This window comes from Neoarius graeffei, chromosome 15 (genome assembly GCF_027579695.1).
Source record: "Neoarius graeffei isolate fNeoGra1 chromosome 15, fNeoGra1.pri, whole genome shotgun sequence".
In the NCBI taxonomy this organism is placed as follows: Eukaryota; Metazoa; Chordata; class Actinopteri; order Siluriformes; family Ariidae; genus Neoarius; species Neoarius graeffei.
Window position 1 is genome coordinate 2,845,955 of NC_083583.1, and position 17,860 is coordinate 2,863,814.

The following is a 17,860-nucleotide window of genomic DNA, read 5'->3' on the forward strand; positions in this document are numbered from 1 at the left end:
CTCAGACTGTGTTGTCTAACATTGTAATAATACAATAATACACAACAATAAAAAAACAGCCTAATAATAATAAGTAATAGTTTATCTATCTTTTTTTGGGGGGGAGGCTCAAAGTACACTTGCTACAGTCCGGGGGGGCTCAGATCGCAAGTGTTTGAGAACCCCTGCCGTAGTAGACAGTCCAACTCCTGTGGCAATGCAGAAAGAAGGTAAACAAACACTGCTTTACTATGCAAGATTCATGTGAACATTACAGCAGGATGCACTAACACCCGAGGATGCACACTGCCAGAAACACCCGAGCTGCTGGTATGGTGTGGATTTATTTGGTAAAATTCATACATGTAAAAGATACAGTATAAATAGCACCGAGGACAACAGGAAACAATAAAATATAAAAGACAATAATAAATTGACAAAATTGTACAAACAATGATGAAAGTCATAAACAAAAAATATATGCTAACTGTAATTATCAGAGTCCAACTAGATTACAGAAATAGCACCAAAATGATTAAAAATTAGTTATATACACATCATAAAACTGGGTTTGGAATTTAGTCCATAAAAGCCGTTTCACCTGTTTCTTAAAATGATCACGTGTTTGACTCGGTTGCAGTGATGGAGGTCGGCTATTCCACAAACATTCCTGTAAACCTAAAAGAACTCCAAATGGTTTCTGTAAAGTGTGACGTCACTTACGGTACACAATCATATTCGACAAAATGGGCCACAGCACCAGCGACATTTCTGCACTGATTTCCTCGAGTATTTCAGACAATGACACGAATAACAATGATGATCGTGATAAACAAGCATTACCGTATCAATTAGTTACACACAAGTGAACAATATTTATAGAGTTGTTTAGTTCATCATTACCGAGGCGTTTCTGACAAACACTGAATCAAAGCAAGACACCCAACAAACATCAAGCTGCTTAGCTGCATCAGCAATTATTACATTTATGCCCAAGGGAACTCAAAATAACACATTACGCTTAATAAAAAGTTAGGGAAGCCATAAAAAGTGTTTTCTTACCCTTTAAACTTGTCTTTTGCAGACTACTGACCATGTTGTCCCATTTGTCTTGTCCGCTTTTTGGCCGAAGATTGTGGGAACCGCATCTGGACTCAGCGCTGGCGTGTACGGTATTCCTAATGCCGGGGCATCCGAGCTGTTCGAGTGAAACAATTTTCTTCAAAATGTTCCGAGCACACAAGCTGCAAATGTGCTGTTTTTGCACCTGAAGGACCCGTCCAGTCAGCCCGTGAGAGGTCTGTCCCTGTGCGGCAAATGGCATTTATCCATTACCTTCTTACCTTTTTGTCCTTTGGGAATTGATGCAGGCGAGTTTTTTCACTTCTGTCATTGTTGTATCCAGTAATGTTCACATGAATCCTGTAGAGTAAAGCAGTGTTTGTTTCCCCTCTTTCTGCGCTGCCGTGGGGGTTGGACTGTCTACTACAGTAATTACGGTAGGCTAGCCTGGGGATGTCTTGATGAGGAAATTTTTCATGAATGAGTCGAGAGCGTGCTAACGAGTGCTTATGCTGCCAGGAACGTGTAAAAACTCGCGCACTTGCCTCTTCAACAGCTTTAGGTCAGTCAGATTGTGTGCAGATCTGTTTGTAGGTTGTTTAGCGAGGTTACAGTCCGCAGAATGAGGCATCACGGCAGCACGACTTGTACCGGGGATAGAAATATGAAAAGTTACCTCCCTGCATTCAGCCACATAGAAATACATCACCTGTTCAGTCTTCCCTCGCTGTTTATCAGTGACCTCAGTATTATCTTTCCCCCTCCACTTTTTTGTTAGAAAAATGGAAATTCAAATATTTTTTCATATAAACTTTTAATGAAATAATCTCCAGCCAGGGGCAGCTTCAAGACTTACTCGCTATTCGGAGCTTCCGTGTCTTGCACCCAAATGACGTCAGAGCACTGCTGGAAACAATCAGGGGGGATTTTTCTGATTGGTTAAAATATTTTCAATGGCGGCCTCCATGAAATCATCCATTCCGCATAGAAACTGACTTTCGGAGATGGATATCTTAGTTGTGTGAGCTCCTTATTTTCAATTATTCACATGAATCGTTAGCTTATATCATAATCTATCTTCATAACTGTATTTTAAAAATGGGTTTTCTTTTCTTTTAAAGGTATTTTCGTGTGTTTCTATAGAAATGAAAATTCCAACGTGGATAAAAAAGTTTTGTTTTATGACAAATTACTGTGACTCACTTAAAATAAATTGTTTTTATTGACTGACACACGGTCACGGTTATACACCAGGTTTAAAAAATAAAACATTTATCAGTTGAGAGGAATCTACTAAATACTGATTTAAAATAAAAATCAATTCAAAAAACAATTCAGAATTTTATTCATTTTCACCATCATTTAAACTCTGTGATGTTCTGACATTGTGATGTTTCCTAAATAAACCAAATCATTTCACAGAACGCACAAACCAGGAACACGCACACAGCACCGGCATGGACACTGCTTACACCTCTGCCTTTCAGAGACTCCTGATTGGTCTGATCAGTAGTGGGTGGGGTCTGAGGAGATGTCACAGCACGGCTGGCACACATTTCGTAAAGGTTCCCTGAGTACTGCATCCTGCGAGACTCCGCCTTTAAAGACTCCCAGAGTTCTGCTGCGTTACCGCGGCAATCAGACAGCACGCTGCTCACACACCGCTCGAAGGCTTCCCAGGATCTGCCAAAACACACACAAGTCCAAGTCATGAATATGCATCACAGTAAAATGATACCAGGGTCATATTTCAACGATCATGGCTCATTCTCAAAGCACAAGAGAATCATGTGAACTAAATCGATCCCAAAAACAGTACCCAGTGAGGGTACTCATCCACAGAAAACAGCCTTTGTCCAGGAAGGCCAGAAGCAGCTGACCAAGATCGAACCCTCAGACTCCAGCCAACTAAATGCAGCAAGAGACTGGGAAATGCGGGTCAACCTAAGCTAGAGGATTACTTTCCTGCCGGAGATTGCTGTCACCAATCTGCGTCCAGATCTGGTGCTCTGGTCCAACTCCTGCCGCCATGTCTTCATAGTTGAGCTGATGGTCCCCTGGGAAGATGCCATTGATGAGGCATATGAAAGAAGAAGGCTGCGCTATGCCAACCTGGCAGCTGAAGCAGAGGATCGGAGCTGTACTGTGAAGGTGTGCTCAGTGGAGGTGGGCTGCAGGGGCTTCGTTGCCAGCTCCACAGTAAGATTCCTGAAGGAAGTGGGAATCAGAGGGCAGACCCAGAGGAAGATCATCAAGGAACTCGCTTCAGTCACCGAGAAGTGCAGTCACTGGCTGTGGCTGAGAAGAAAAGTGCCAGTGTGGGGAGCTAAATGAGCACTTAGTTCCATGCGGCACACAGCCGGGTCTGATCAGCCTGCAGTGGGCCTGCCACAACTGAGGGTGTATTGTGATAAATGGCCGAAACACCCAATGAGGTTGCGGTGCACAACTGAAGATGTGTCGCATTGGAAAAACATCACTAAGTGGTCACTCCCAAGCTCAACCCAACCAATAGGACATGTTGACCTGATCCACTCAAGGCAAGTGCCGAGATGATTCATTAGGGATTGTAACAGCTAGTCCTTGTAAGAAACCAGTAGCCATATGTACCCAAAGGGTACCTATATTTTTATTTTCTGTCTAGAACCTTTTAGGAGTTTACCATTTATCTCCTGATTCTTGGTCCACTCTGAGAACAGAGAACTCTTCAAGGGTTCTTTAAGTGTCTGTTTAATAAGTCAAGGTTCTTAGTGTCTTAAAATAACACTTTTAAACAGCTGCCTTCAGTTGTCCTTCTGGGGAACCCTTAAAGGTTGTGTGTAGAACCATACAACAAAATGTTTCCGATTAGAAAAGTGTTCCACAGTGAACCCATTTTGGGAGCTACATATCCAAATAACCCCTGATTAATCACTGAAGGGTGTGTGTATTACCCAGATCAGTGTGTGGTACAAACTCTAAGTTATTGCTCATTTTCTTCTTAATATCTCGAACCTGTCAGGAGTTTCACACTTCGCTTCTTGGTCCACTCAAGCGTTCTTCAAAGTGCTATTTAATAAATTAATGGTTCTTACCTTCCAAGAATGTTGTACATGGAACCATTTCTGACAACCAAAGAACCAAGAGGGTGGAGGGTATACCAGAATGTGTGTGTGTGTGTGTGTGTAAGCCTCACCTGCAGATGGAGTCGATTTCGAGGTCGTTGTCAGTTTGGCTGTTCACGTCATCTCCCAGAGACACCAAACACTGAGCAAAGCCTCGATACACAGAGACACATGACGAAGGAACCACAGAACCCAGGACAGAACCACACACACCTGACAGAGAGAGAGAGAGAGATCTACAACCTGAGGTGGGTTTCCCAAAAGCCTCTTAAAGCCAAGAGAATATTAAATTACCTCTTAAGATCCATCGTCAAGCTAACGTGGTTTTCCCAAACAACATCGTAGCCCAAGTAGTCCTTTAGTTTGCTCGGAATTTACGAGAAACCTGGACCACTTGTTCAAAACAAAGAACGACTCACTCACAGCAGAATACAGTGGTGCTTGAAGGTTTGTGAACCATTTACAACCCCGATTCCAAAAAAGTTGGGACAAAGTACAAATTGTAAATAAAAACGGAATGCAATGATGTGGAAGTTTCAAAGTTCCATATTTTATTCAGAATAGAACATAGATGACATATCAAATGTTTAAACTGAGAAAATGTATCATTTAAAGAGAAAAATTAGGTGATTTTAAATTTCATGACAACAACACATCTCAAAAAAGTTGGGACAAGGCCATGTTTCCCACTGTGAGACATCCCCTTTTCTCTTTACAACAGTCTGTAAACGTCTGGGGACTGAGGAGACAAGTTGCTCAAGTTTAGGGATAGGAATGTTAACCCATTCTTGTCTAATGTAGGATTCTAGTTGCTCAACTGTCTTAGGTCTTTTTTGTCGTCTCTTCCGTTTTATGATGCGCCAAATGTTTTCTATGGGTGAAAGATCTGGACTGCAGGCTGGCCAGTTCAGTACCCGGACCCTTCTTCTACGCAGCCATGATGCTGTAATTGATGCAGTATGTGGTTTGGCATTGTCATGTTGGAAAATGCAAGGTCTTCCCTGAAAGAGACGTCGTCTGGATGGGAGCATATGTTGCTCTAGAACCTGGATATACCTTTCAGCATTGATGGTGTCTTTCCAGATGTGTAAGCTGCCCATGCCACACGCACTAATGCAACCCCATACCATCAGAGATGCAGGCTACTGAACTGAGCGCTGATAACAACTCGGGTCGTCCTTCTCCTCTTTAGTCCGAATGACACGGCGTCCCTGATTTCCATAAAGAACTTCAAATTTTGATTCGTCTGACCACAGAACAGTTTTCCACTTTGCCACAGTCCATTTTAAATGAGCCTTGGCCCAGAGAAGACGTCTGCGCTTCTGGATCATGTTTAGATACGGCTTCTTCTTTGAACTATAGAGTTTTAGCTGGCAACGGCGGATGGCACGGTGAATTGTGTTCACAGATAATGTTCTCTGGAAATATTCCTGAGCCCATTTTGTGATTTCCAATACAGAAGCATGCCTGTATGTGATGCAGTGCCGTCTAAGGGCCCGAAGATCACGGGCACCCAGTATGGTTTTCCGGCCTTGACCCTTACGCACAGAGATTCTTCCAGATTCTCTGAATCTTTTGATGATATTATGCACTGTAGATGCTGATATGTTCAAACTCTTTGCAATTTTACACTGTCGAACTCCTTTCTGATATTGCGCCACTATTTGTCGGCGCAGAATTAGGGGGATTGGTGATCCTCTTCCCATCTTTACTTCTGAGAGCCGCTGCCACTCCAAGATGCTCTTTTTATACCCAGTCATGTTAATGACCTATTGCCTATTGACCTAATTGTTAGGACTTGGACTGTTTTGGCCTCTAGAGGCCGCTGTTATTTCCTTTTCGTGTCATATTTATTTTGGCCTCTAGAGGCCGCCACTGTTCCTGTGTTTTGTGTTTTTTTTTGTTAATTGCCTGTTAGTCCTAATTATCTTCACCTGTGTCCTTAATTAGTTTGTGTATTTATACCCCTGAGTTCAGTCCTCTTGTCACGGAGTCTTTGTGCTGTTATGTTTATCTCCAGTTTCCTTTGTACTGTGTTTTGTGGATCTTCTGAGCTTTTACATTTTTGCCTTTTTCTTTTTGAATTATACTCTTTGTTTTTTTGTTTTGCCTTGGATTGTATATAGTGTACATAGTATAAATAAACCTTTTGTTACTTTTTCTACTTCCGCCTCACGCCTCTGCATTTGAGTCATTCCCCTGGTGGCCTAGTGGGGGTTTGCTGGATCATCACACCAACGAACCAGGTTCGAATCCCAGCAAAACCCTAACAGAAAGACTCCGTCATGACCGACTCAGCAGAGGCTGCTTCAACTGTCTACCCGGCCAACCTTCAGGGAATTATGGCAGCTTTGACACGCTTCGGAGCGACCATGGACGTACGCTCACCAGCCAACGTGAGGCCCTTGCTCGCCACGAGGAACTGCTTCAGTAAATTGGGAAAACCCTGGCACAGCTGACATCTCTGCCTGCATCTCCTGATCCAGCTCCCACTCCTGCTCCAGTGCCTCCTGCCATGCTGCCTTCTTCACCTCGTGAACCCAGCCTTCCTGCACCACAGAGGTATGACGGCAAGCACAGTGAGTGCCGAGAGTTCCTTACCCAGTGTCAACTCACCTTTGAGCTTCAGCCTACCACCTACACTACGGATCGCCGCAAGATTGCCTTTGTGATCACCTTATTAGCTGGTAAGGCGCGAGCCTGGGCTACTGCTATCTGGCAAAGACAGGGACCTGAGTGCTTTGATTTCCAGCTGTTTTCTGAAGAGATGCTTCGGGTCTTCGATCAGGCAGACATCAGTACCGACGCAGCCCGAAAGCTCATGTCCATCCGGCAAGGAGGAAGCGTCGCAGATTACGCCATCTCGTTCCGAACACTCGCAGCAGTAAGTGGATGGAACGAGACTGCCCTGGTGTCAGCCTTCCACCATGGTCTGTCTGACCCCATCAAGGACGGTCTGGCCTCTATTGGATGCCCAAGTGACCTCGAAACCCTCATTTCACATGCTATTCGTCTGGACAACAGGATGAGAGAACGCCACCAAGCCTTGAGCCCCCCCAGCCTCCCTACCTCTACCTGGAGACCGTCTACCTCCTTCAGTGACTGTCCAGAACCCATGCAAGTGGGTCGTACTCGCCTCTCCGCATCTGAGAGGGAGCGCAGAAGGAGGGACAAGTGCTGCATCTACTGTGGCAAGCCTGGTCACTTCCGAGCATCATGTCCCGAACTCTTGGGAAAAGGACCGCCCCGTCCAGCCGAGGGAGGGTTGTGACGGGGCCTACCCTCTCTCCCGGACTCCCTGGCCAAGGAATCTACATCCCGGTCTCCATCTCCTGGGGTGAGTCTGTCCACTCTTGTCAAGCTTTGTTAGACTCAGGGGCGGCTGGGAACTTTATGGATATTCACTTCGCCCAAAGCATCAATATTCCGACTGCACCTCTTGAAGTTCCACTGTCTGTGTCTGCCCTCGATGGCCAAGCGTTAGGTGATGGAAGAGTCACCCAAGTTACTTCTCCAGTCTTCCTCCAGTCTCAAGGTCACAAGGAAGAAATATCCCTGCACCTGATTCCTTCACCTGAGTTCCCAGTTATTCTAGGCCTTCCTTGGCTTACTCGCCATAACCCTCGCATAGACTGGGTAACAAGCCAGGTTGTGGAATGGGGCCCTGCATGCCATGCCTCTTGTCTGCTCTCTAGCTCTCCTGTGTCTCCTGCCGAGCCCCCTGATCTCACCGAGTTATCTCAAGTTCCCACAGAGTACTGGGATCTCAAGGAGGTATTCAGCAAGAGCAGGGCCGCCGTTCTTCCTCCGCACCGGGCCTACGACTGTGCCATCGACTTGCTCCCTGGGACTACCCCTCCTCGTGGCAGACTGTTTTCCCTCTCTCAGCCAGAACGCAAGGCCATGGAGGAATACCTCAAAGACGCCCTGGTCTCTGGGTTCATTCGACCCTCCACCTCACCTGCTGGTGCCGGCTTCTTCTTTGTCGGCAAGAAGGATGGGGGGCTCCGACCATGTATTGACTACAGGGGCCTGAACAAGATCACTGTGCGCAACCGATATCCCCTTCCGCTGATGTCCACTGCTTTCGACCTGCTCCAAGGCGCCACCGTCTTCACCAAGTTGGACCTACGGAACGCATACCACCTCATCCGTATCCGACAGGGAGACGAGTGGAAGACTGCCTTTAACACCCCGTCTGGGCACTACGAATACCAGGTGATGCCCTTCGGACTCACCAACGCACCAGCTGTTTTTCAGGCCCTAATCAACGACGTCTTAAGGGACATGATTAACCTGTACGTTTTTGTCTACCTCGACGACATCCTTATCTTCTCCAAGACCGTGCAGGAGCACCGCCACCATGTCCGCCAGGTTCTCCAGAGGCTGCTACAGAACAATCTGTTCGCCAAGGCCCAGAAATGCGAATTTCATGTTCCCGAGGTCTCCTTTCTGGGATTTATTGTACGGACAGGCCAACTCCAAATGGACCCTGCCAAGACCCTGGCCGTCCGGGATTGGCCTACTCCCAAGTCCTTTAAGGAGGTTCAGCGGTTCTTAGGATTCGCTAACTTCTACCGCAAGTTCATCAGGAACTTCAGTTCTGTGGCAGCACCCATGTCAGACCTCACCAAAGGGACAGGTGGATCTTATGTCTGGTCTCCTCAGGCGGAAAAGGCGTTCAGAGACCTCAAGGACCGCTTCTGCACGGCACCCATTCTGGTCCTCCCGGACACCTCCCAACCATTCATCGTGGAGGTGGACGCCTCGGACAGTGGTGTCGGCGCGGTACTCTCTCAACGTTCGGAAGGAAAGCTGCACCCCTGCGCTTACTTCTCCCACCGCCTGAGTCCTGCGGAGTCCCGGTACGATGTGGGGGATCGAGAACTGCTAGCGGTCAAACTGGCCCTTGAGGAGTGGAGGCACTGGCTGGAGGGAGCGCAACATCCATTCCTGGTTTGGACTGACCACAAGAACCTGGAGTACCTCCAGCAAGCCAAGAGACTGAACCCTCGACAGGCTAGGTGGGCCCTGTTTTTCAGTCGGTTTGACTTCACCCTCTCGTACCGTCCCGGCTCCAAGAACACCAAACCTGACGCACTGTCCAGGCTGTTCTCTGCCACTAACAGGGAGAATGAAGTCGGGCCTATTATCCCGGCGTCCCGGATTGTGGCCCCTGTCCGCTGGGGTATTGAGGAGGCTGTTCGACGAGCCCAACGCCAGGACCCCGGTCCTGGGACGGGGCCACCGGGCCTCTTGTACGTCCCACATCAAGCCCGGGCCAAGGTTCTCCAGTGGGGTCACTCTTCCCCTCTCACCGCCCACCCGGGAGCTCGGAGGACCCTGGACTTCCTGAAAAGACGCTTCTGGTGGCCTAACATGGAGCAGGAAGTAAGGTCATTTGTCCTGTCCTGTGAGGTTTGCACCAGAACCAAGAACCCACGACAGCGTCCCCAGGGTCTCCTGCATCCTCTGACCATTCCCTGGCGTCCCTGGTCCCACGTGGCAGTCGACTTCATCACAGGTCTCCCTGAGTCACAAGGTAACATGGTCATTTTGGTCATTGTTGACAGATTCTCCAAGGCCTGCCGCTTCATACCTCTGTGCAAACTCCCCTCTGCTCTTGAAACAGCGAAACTTATATTTAATCATGTCTTCCGAGTCTTTGGTCTTCCACAGGACATCGTCTCAGACCGAGGGCCCCAGTTCTCCTCCCGAGTGTGGCACGGGTTCTGCAAGGTCATCGGAGCCACTGCCAGCCTCTCCTCTGGGTTTCACCCACAGTCCAATGGTCAGACGGAGAGGCTCAACCAGGACCTGGAAACCACCCTGCGAGGCCTGGCTATGGATAACCCGACATCGTGGAGCACCTGGCTGCCATGGGCAGAGTACGCCCACAACACCCTGCAGTCATCGGCCACCAAGCTGTCGCCATTCCAGTGCCAATTCGGGTTCCAGCCACCTCTGTTCCCGGACCAGGAGGAGGACGCGGGGGTGCCCTCGGTCAACCAATATGTGAGACGGTGTCGCAAGACCTGGAGCAAGGTCAGGAAGACCCTCATACAGACCTCCAGAACCAACCAGACTCAGGCCAACCGCCATAGAAGACCTGCACACACTTTCCGCCCTGGGCAGCGGGTTTGGCTGTCCACTAAGGACCTTCCGCTGCGGGTGGAGAACCGCAAGCTTGCTCCTCGCTACATTGGCCCCTTCAAGGTGGTGCGCAGGGTGAACCCTGTCTCCTACCGGCTCCAGTTGCCCCGGACTCTGAGGATCAACCCCACTTTCCATGTTTCCCTGTTGCGGCCTGTACTGACGTCTACGTATGCCCCTGCCCCTAGGAACCCCCCACCCCCCCGCATCTTCCAGGGGCAGACTGTGTTCACTGTGCATCGCCTGCTTGACTCCCGCCGGGTCCGCGGCGGGTTGCAATATCTGGTGGACTGGGAGGGCTATGGTCCTGAGGAGCGCTGCTGGGTTCCTGCTCGGGATGTCCTGGATAAAGAACTGTGTCGGGACTTCCATTCGGCCCATCCGGATCGCCCTGGGAACGTCAGGAGACGCTCCTAGAGGGGGGGGTCCTGTTAGGACTTGGACTGTTTTGGCCTCTAGAGGCCGCTGTTATTTCCTTTTCGTGTCATATTTATTTTGGCCTCTAGAGGCCGCCACTGTTCCTGTGTTTTGTGTTTTTTTTTGTTAACTGCCTGTTAGTCCTAATTATCTTCACCTGTGTCCTTAATTAGTTTGTGTATTTATACCCCTGAGTTCAGTCCTCTTGTCACGGAGTCTTTGTGCTGTTATGTTTATCTCCAGTTTCCTTTGTACTGTGTTTTGTGGATCTTCTGAGCTTTTACATTTTTGCCTTTTTCTTTTTGAATTATACTCTTTGTTTTTGTTTTTTTGTTTTGCCTTGGATTGTATATAGTGTACATAGTATAAATAAACCTTTTGTTACTTTTTCTACTTCCGCCTCACGCCTCTGCATTTGAGTCATTCCCCTGGTGGCCTAGTGGGGGTTTGCTGGATCATCACATCAACGAACCAGGTTCGAATCCCAGCGAAACCCTAACACTAATGAGGTGCAATTTGGTCCTCCAGCTGTTCCTTTTTGTACTTTTAGCTTTTCCAGCCTCTTATTGCCCCTGTCCCAACTTTTTTGAGATGTATGAAATTTCAAATGAGTCAATATTTGGCATGAAATTTCAAAATGTCTCACTTTCGACATTTGATATGTTGTCTATGTTCTATTGTGAATACAATATCTGTTTTTGAGATTTGTAAATTATTGCATTCCGTTTTTATTTACAATTTGTACTTTGTCCCAACTTTTTTGGAATCGGGGTTGTAAAATTTTCTATATTTCTGCATAAATATGACCTAAAACATCATCAGATTTTCACACAAGTCCTAAAAGTAGATAAAGAGAACCCAGTTAAACAAATGAGACAAAAATATTATACTTGGTCATTTATTTATTGAGGAAAATGATCCAATATTACATATCTGTGAGTGGCAAAAGTATGTGAACCTCTAGGATTAGCAGTTAATTTGAAGGTGAAATTAGAGTCAGGTGTTTTTGATTAATGGGACGACAATCAGGTGTGAGTGGGCACCCTGCTTTATTTAAAGAACAGGGATCTATCAAAGTCTGATCTTCACAACACATGTTTGTGGAAGTGTATTATGGCACAAACAAAGGAGATTTCTGAGGACCTCAGAAAAAGCGTTGCTGATGCTCATCAGGCTGGAAAAGGTTACAAAACCATCTCTAAAGAGTTTGGACTCCACCAATCCACAGTCAGACAGATTGTGTACAAATGGAGGAAATTTAAGACCATTGTTACCCTCCCCAGGAGTGGTCGACCAACAAAGATCACTCCAAAAAAAACCATTGCTGCTCGTCTGCAGTTTGCTAAAGATCACGTGGGCAAGCCAGAAGGCTACTGGAAAAATGTTTTGTGGACGGATGAGACCAAAATAGAACTTTTTGTTTTAAATGAGAAGCGTTATGTTTGGAGAAAGGAAAACACTGCATTCCAGCATAAGAACCTTATCCCATCTGTGAAACATGGTGGTGGTAGTATCATGGTTTGGGCCTGTTTTGCTGCATCTGGGCCAGGACGGCTTGCCATCATTGATGGAACAATGAATTCTAAATTATACCAGCAAATTCTAAAGGAAAATCTCAAGACATCTGTCCATGAACTGAATCTCAAGAGAAGGTGGGTCATGCAGCAAGACAACGATCCTAAGCACACAAGTCGTTCTACCAAAGAATGGTTAAAGAAGAATAAAGTTAATGTTTTGGAATGGCCAAGTCAAAGTCCTGACCTTAATCCAATGGAAATGTTGTGGAAGGACCTGAAGCGAGCAGTTCATGTGAGGAAACCCACCAACATCCCAGAGTTGAAGCTGTTCTGTACGGAGGAACGGGCTAAAATTCCTCCAAGCCGGTGTGCAGGACTGATCAACAGTTACCGCAAACGTTTAGTTGCAGTTATTGCTGCACAAGGGGGTCACACCAGATACTGAAAGCAAAGGTTCACATACTTTTGCCACTCACAAATATGTAATATTGGATCATTTTCCTCAATAAATAAATGACCAAGTATAATATTTTTGTCTCATTTGTTTAACTGGGTTCTCTTTATCTACTTTTAGGACTTGTGTGAAAATCTGATGATGTTTTAGGTCATATTTATGCAGAAATATAGAAAATTCTAAAGGGTTCACAAACTTTCAAGCACCACTGTACACAGAATGCGCTGTGCCTCCGAGGGACTCTCACAGTCAGCAGGAGAAACGTGTTGAATCTGCTGCCAGTGTTTAATTATTTTTCTTGTACATTGCAAGTACATCGCGTTAATTATTAAATAAATATACGTAAAACACTATGAATACATTTCAGTATGTTATGGAATCGCATATGGATATCGGAATGTCACATTGATATCACCACATTTTAATCACATTTAACTCCATTAAGCGAGTGATTAGGTCATTTAGTGTCATAAATGAGACACATTTCTGCACCTCTAACATTGTGTGTGCGAGAGAGGGGGGGGTTGATCATATATATATATATATATATATATATATAAGGAGGTCAATTCAACCTCCTTAGGTACACACTACACCCAGATCAAAACCTCTCTCTCTCTCTCTCTCTCTGTACTTATAAGGGAGATCATGGCCCACTCTGCACTGTGGATAACAGCTGAAATAATCCTGACTGCATGATCAGGGTAACAGTGAAATGAGCGAGCACAGGGAACACATTTACCTCATTATTTAGCTTATTATTTGCTCATTCTTTCGTGTGAACGTTTGTTCATTTAATTAAAACACGCTTGGAGGGGGGCGTCGTGGCTCGGGTGGTTAAGGTGCCGTGCCATGAATGCGGGCGACCCGGGTTCGGTTCTGGCCCGGGGTCATTTCCCGATCCCTTCCTGTCTCTCTCTCTCCCGCTCATTTCCTGTCTCTGCACTGTCCTATCCAATAGAGGTGCAAAAAGCCCAAAGAAATATCTTTAAAAACACGCTTGGAATAAAAGAAATTGCCAAAAACGTAAAATAGTTTCATTAATTAATTACCACATTATATATGTAATGCTTCCAGATGATACTATATATTATCTTATTTTAAACACTTTATATTTCATTAGATTTTGGTTAAAAATAAATGCCATGTGACCATGTTGGCTGGATTTAGCAACGACTAATGCCTTCAGCGACAATAGTACAATTGCCTTTAGCAACTACTAATGCTTTCAGCGACAGTAGTACGATCATAGATTTACATAGAAGACTAGATGCCTCGTCCCCGTTGCCCGTCAACGAAGTCGAACGGCCGCACATGGCGGCCATCTTACCTCAGACAGCTGGCTTACCCATTACATTGTGTTGGTAGCGATATGTACTTTTCAGATGACCGTAACTTCCTCAAATTTCAATCGATATTCAAACGGTTTGGTTTGTTATATAAAAAAAAACAAACGGAAGTATTTATTTATGATATTAATGATGAATAATCATTTTATGTTTTAAAAAAATACGCATAGCTTGGCAAAAATATTTCAGTATACTACAGACTGTAAGACAGGATGCATACTGAAATTCCTCTGCTGTGAGAAGCCTAACACTGCATACTTATGGATAACTGCGGCCTTAGGACAAATAACCATACAATTTATTTCCAATTTTTAGTGAAAATATTTTTACATGTGATGGGGCCGTAGGGGAAGCTAAAGTTAAATAAACAGCTTACTCACTTCTGAAACTTCAGAAATACTTCATCCACCTCAAAACCCTAATGCACTCACAGCATAGCATAATAACAAATGCAAACTCACATCATAGCATAATAACAAATGCAAACTCACATCATAGCATAATAACAAATGCAAACTCACATCATAGCATAATAACAAATGCACTGCCCGAGTCAGTAATAGTATAAAACAGTGACAGCGACTCACGGTAGTTTGTGACAAAAAAAGCATTTAATTAATCACATGTGGTTATACTTCCAAGGATAAAAAGATATCTTTACATTTACAAAAAGAACATTCAAAGCTGATTATCATGTCAAAGTCAATATATGTTAGCACAGAAGACTGAAATTTCATTTGACTAGGCTCCAATGTACAGTTAAAATAAAACTAAACATACTGATATAAACATCTACAATTAAAACACACACACACACATCATCTTGTCATCAAAGTCAGTACTTTGATTTCCTGTAAATCATAATGTGAGTGCTGGGCTGTGCTGTGCTTGCGTAAGTCTTCACACCCCTTGTCTGTGGTAAGATGGCCGCCCTGTGCGGACGTTCTGGAATACGCGGTGAGGAATCTAGTCTTCTATGTAAATCTATGAGTACGATTGCCTTTAGCAACTATTAATGCCTTCAGCGACAGTAGTATGATTGCCTTTAGCAACTATTGATGCCTTCAGCGACAATAGTATGATTGCCTTTAGCAACTATTGATGCCTTCAGCGACAATAGTATGATTGCCTTTAGCAACTATTGATGCCTTCAGCGACAATAGTATGATTGCCTTTAGCAACTATTGATGCCTATATCAGGGCGAACTGCAAAGAGACAACATTCGTTGCTTAAGAGAGTCTCTCAACTCTCTCTTTAGTTCTAAAGGGCAACGATATCGGGAGCCCCACCCCCGATCAGTTATTTGTTGAGATTAATTGTAAACCAGAAAGTATAAGGAGATGCAAACTTTTGCAGTCAGCTGTATTTGCACTTCTTTGACTTTAAAGAGTAAAACATCCTGTATCTAAAAACAGTGTTTATCTTTGAGTAATTCTTTCCTGGTTTGTGTTGTGTGGGGTTAATCTGGGTTAATCTGAGGATTACAGCCCGAGACCAAACCTCATCTCATCTCACTGCACGTCATTGTCACTGTGTCGGCTTCTTACACACACACACACACACACACACACACACACACACACACACTCATTGTTTATCGCTCACTGTCTCCACACTGTTACACTGACACTTGCTGTTTTTACTTCTCACCACTGTCAGAGCTTTGTAACAGTCAGAGGTCGGCATGTCACAATAAATCATGCAACGATATATCGCAATACAAATTTATGATAATCTGAATCAACGAAATAAAAATTGTGATTATTTGGGTAGTTCTTCAGTAACGGAATTACATTCATAGCAAAGGGTGGTCACTTTTTCAGTTGCAGTATTGAAGAGAATGGTATTAAAACTTTCACTGTATGGGGTCTTTTGACCCTAAAAAAGCAGAGAAAAATTGGCTATGTTGCGTTAACTCTGAACACAAACTCTTTTATGAGGAAAGAAAAGTCAATAACAGAATTACATCAGAAAAAAATGAACTTTCTTTTCTTAAAATTCAAACCAAGATTTCTCTGAAGTGACACTGCTGTAATTGGGGTGTTGGTTTTTAAATCTGGTTTTCGGTCCATTTTGCCTTGGGGTCCATACTTTAGCAACATCACTGAGCTGACAAGTTAAGAATCTTAATCATTTCATATTTTTGCTGAAGAATTTCCTGTTTACTATCAGGCTGCGTAATCTCTGAGTTTTTTTCTAGCTGTAATAAGTTGTTTAAACGGCAGAGGCTGCAATAATGTACAATCACAAGAAAACATTTTACTTCACCATAGGTGGAAGTAACACAGCTCTAATGCTGCAAAAACACACACACACAAAAAAAAAAGGTCTAAAAAGAGAAAGAGCTGTTGTGTGATTGTACTAATATTCAATAAGAAGTCCGAGCTCTCTTTTTATACACTGCTGAAAGATAAAGAAAAGAAAAGCAAATCGAGGTAGGTGTTTATTATATTTTATTCCAACTTTTACAAATGTTTGCAAATAGGTATTGTTGAAACAAAATTATTTTTATTTAAAAAAAAGGAATATTTAAGTTGATGAATAGGAAAATAAATGTTGCATTTTCTGGTTATAAAATTTTCACCTGTAGACGTGTGCATGAACGTATCGATAAGAACTTTGTTGTCTTAAGAAAGTGTCAGAGTAAATTCGACTGCTTGTTGTACGAAATGTTCTACATTAGAGAAAGACCAATTCTCAACATGCAATTGGACTCCTTACAGGCCAAACTTTTTGTTTAGCATTATGCTAATCTATTTTTATGTTTTGACATTGACTGACTTAGCTTACGAACACTTGCTTAATAATGGGGTCAGAGCGACACTGAAACATCGCGCTCTTTTCCTTCATTTTTAGGACAAAATTTTCTTCACTTCAAAAAAGTATTGTTGGAAAATCAAATTGTGAACCCAATATTGTGAATCGAACCAAATAGTAAATTGCGTGAATCGTTACATGCACAGTAAGAGGTGAAACTGTAACTTTAAGTTTTCTGACATCTTCAGGACAGGGAAGTTTTTACGCTTTCTCACTAACACGTGTAACAAACTGCATGTAACAGTGAGAGAAAAGAGAGACTGTTGAGGGAACGATTGTTTATCGCTGCTGTAATGTAAGTGAGAACAGGAACTGACTTGTTTTCACAACATTAAATGTAACTATAAATGGATTAAAATTATTAATTTTTCCTTTATTTAATAAAACATTGTACTTGTTGGTAAGTTGCTGTGGTGTAAGAGCAATAGAACACTTGGTGATGTGCTGTTATGGGAAAATAATCAGTAATCAACCCGTCACTCAGTATTATACTGTCTCACACACACACACACACACACACACACACACACACACTTTATTACTTACTTAAATTACACTCCAAAATCTGACGTGTGTTCAGTAATTATTTCTAAATTTAGTTCATTTGCATTTTTGTTTGTCCATCAAAACCATGAAATCTTCCTGATGTTTTTTTTTAATTAAGCATTTATAATATAAAGTTACTATAATAACGTTATAATGTCACTGTAATAATGTTGTATGACAGAAAATTTTTAAAAGACAAACCTGATTTAGCCACACATTCGGAAATTGAATGGAGTTTTACTCACTGAGGCAGAGGGAGAGGAACAGCAGCAGATACATTTTGTTATTAATCCAGAATCCTGAGCTGTCACAGCATCTGCACACACACACACACACACACACACACTGAACTATTTGCTCACACAGGTTGATCAAGCCTTTAGGAAATGTCTTGCCTGCTCGTGTATCTGAGATAAAAAGCTGCGCTTGAAGGCAACTGTGGGAGTGTAAAATATCAGGGA

The 17,860-nt window shown here is 43.9% G+C and overlaps 1 protein-coding gene and 1 long non-coding RNA gene across 2 annotated transcripts in view; both read right to left on the reverse strand.

Moving 5' to 3' along the window:
* LOC132899098 (uncharacterized) overlaps positions 1-1,444 on the reverse strand; it is a 40,679-nt gene extending 39,235 nt beyond the window's left edge. Inside the window, exon 1 of the long non-coding RNA XR_009656627.1 lies at positions 1,042-1,444. This is a non-coding gene — a long non-coding RNA (uncharacterized LOC132899098). The remainder of the gene's footprint in view (positions 1-1,041) is intronic.
* Positions 1,445-2,438: 994 nt separating this feature from the next.
* Positions 2,439-15,722, reverse strand: nrn1lb (neuritin 1-like b). The gene is made up of 3 exons (XM_060941897.1): positions 15,680-15,722; positions 4,217-4,358; positions 2,439-2,724 (listed from the first exon to the last, which is right to left on the reverse strand). Exons 1-3 carry the CDS (start codon positions 15,720-15,722, stop codon positions 2,439-2,441), a joined length of 471 nt encoding a protein of 156 aa, XP_060797880.1.
* Positions 15,723-17,860: the final 2,138 nt, after the last annotated feature.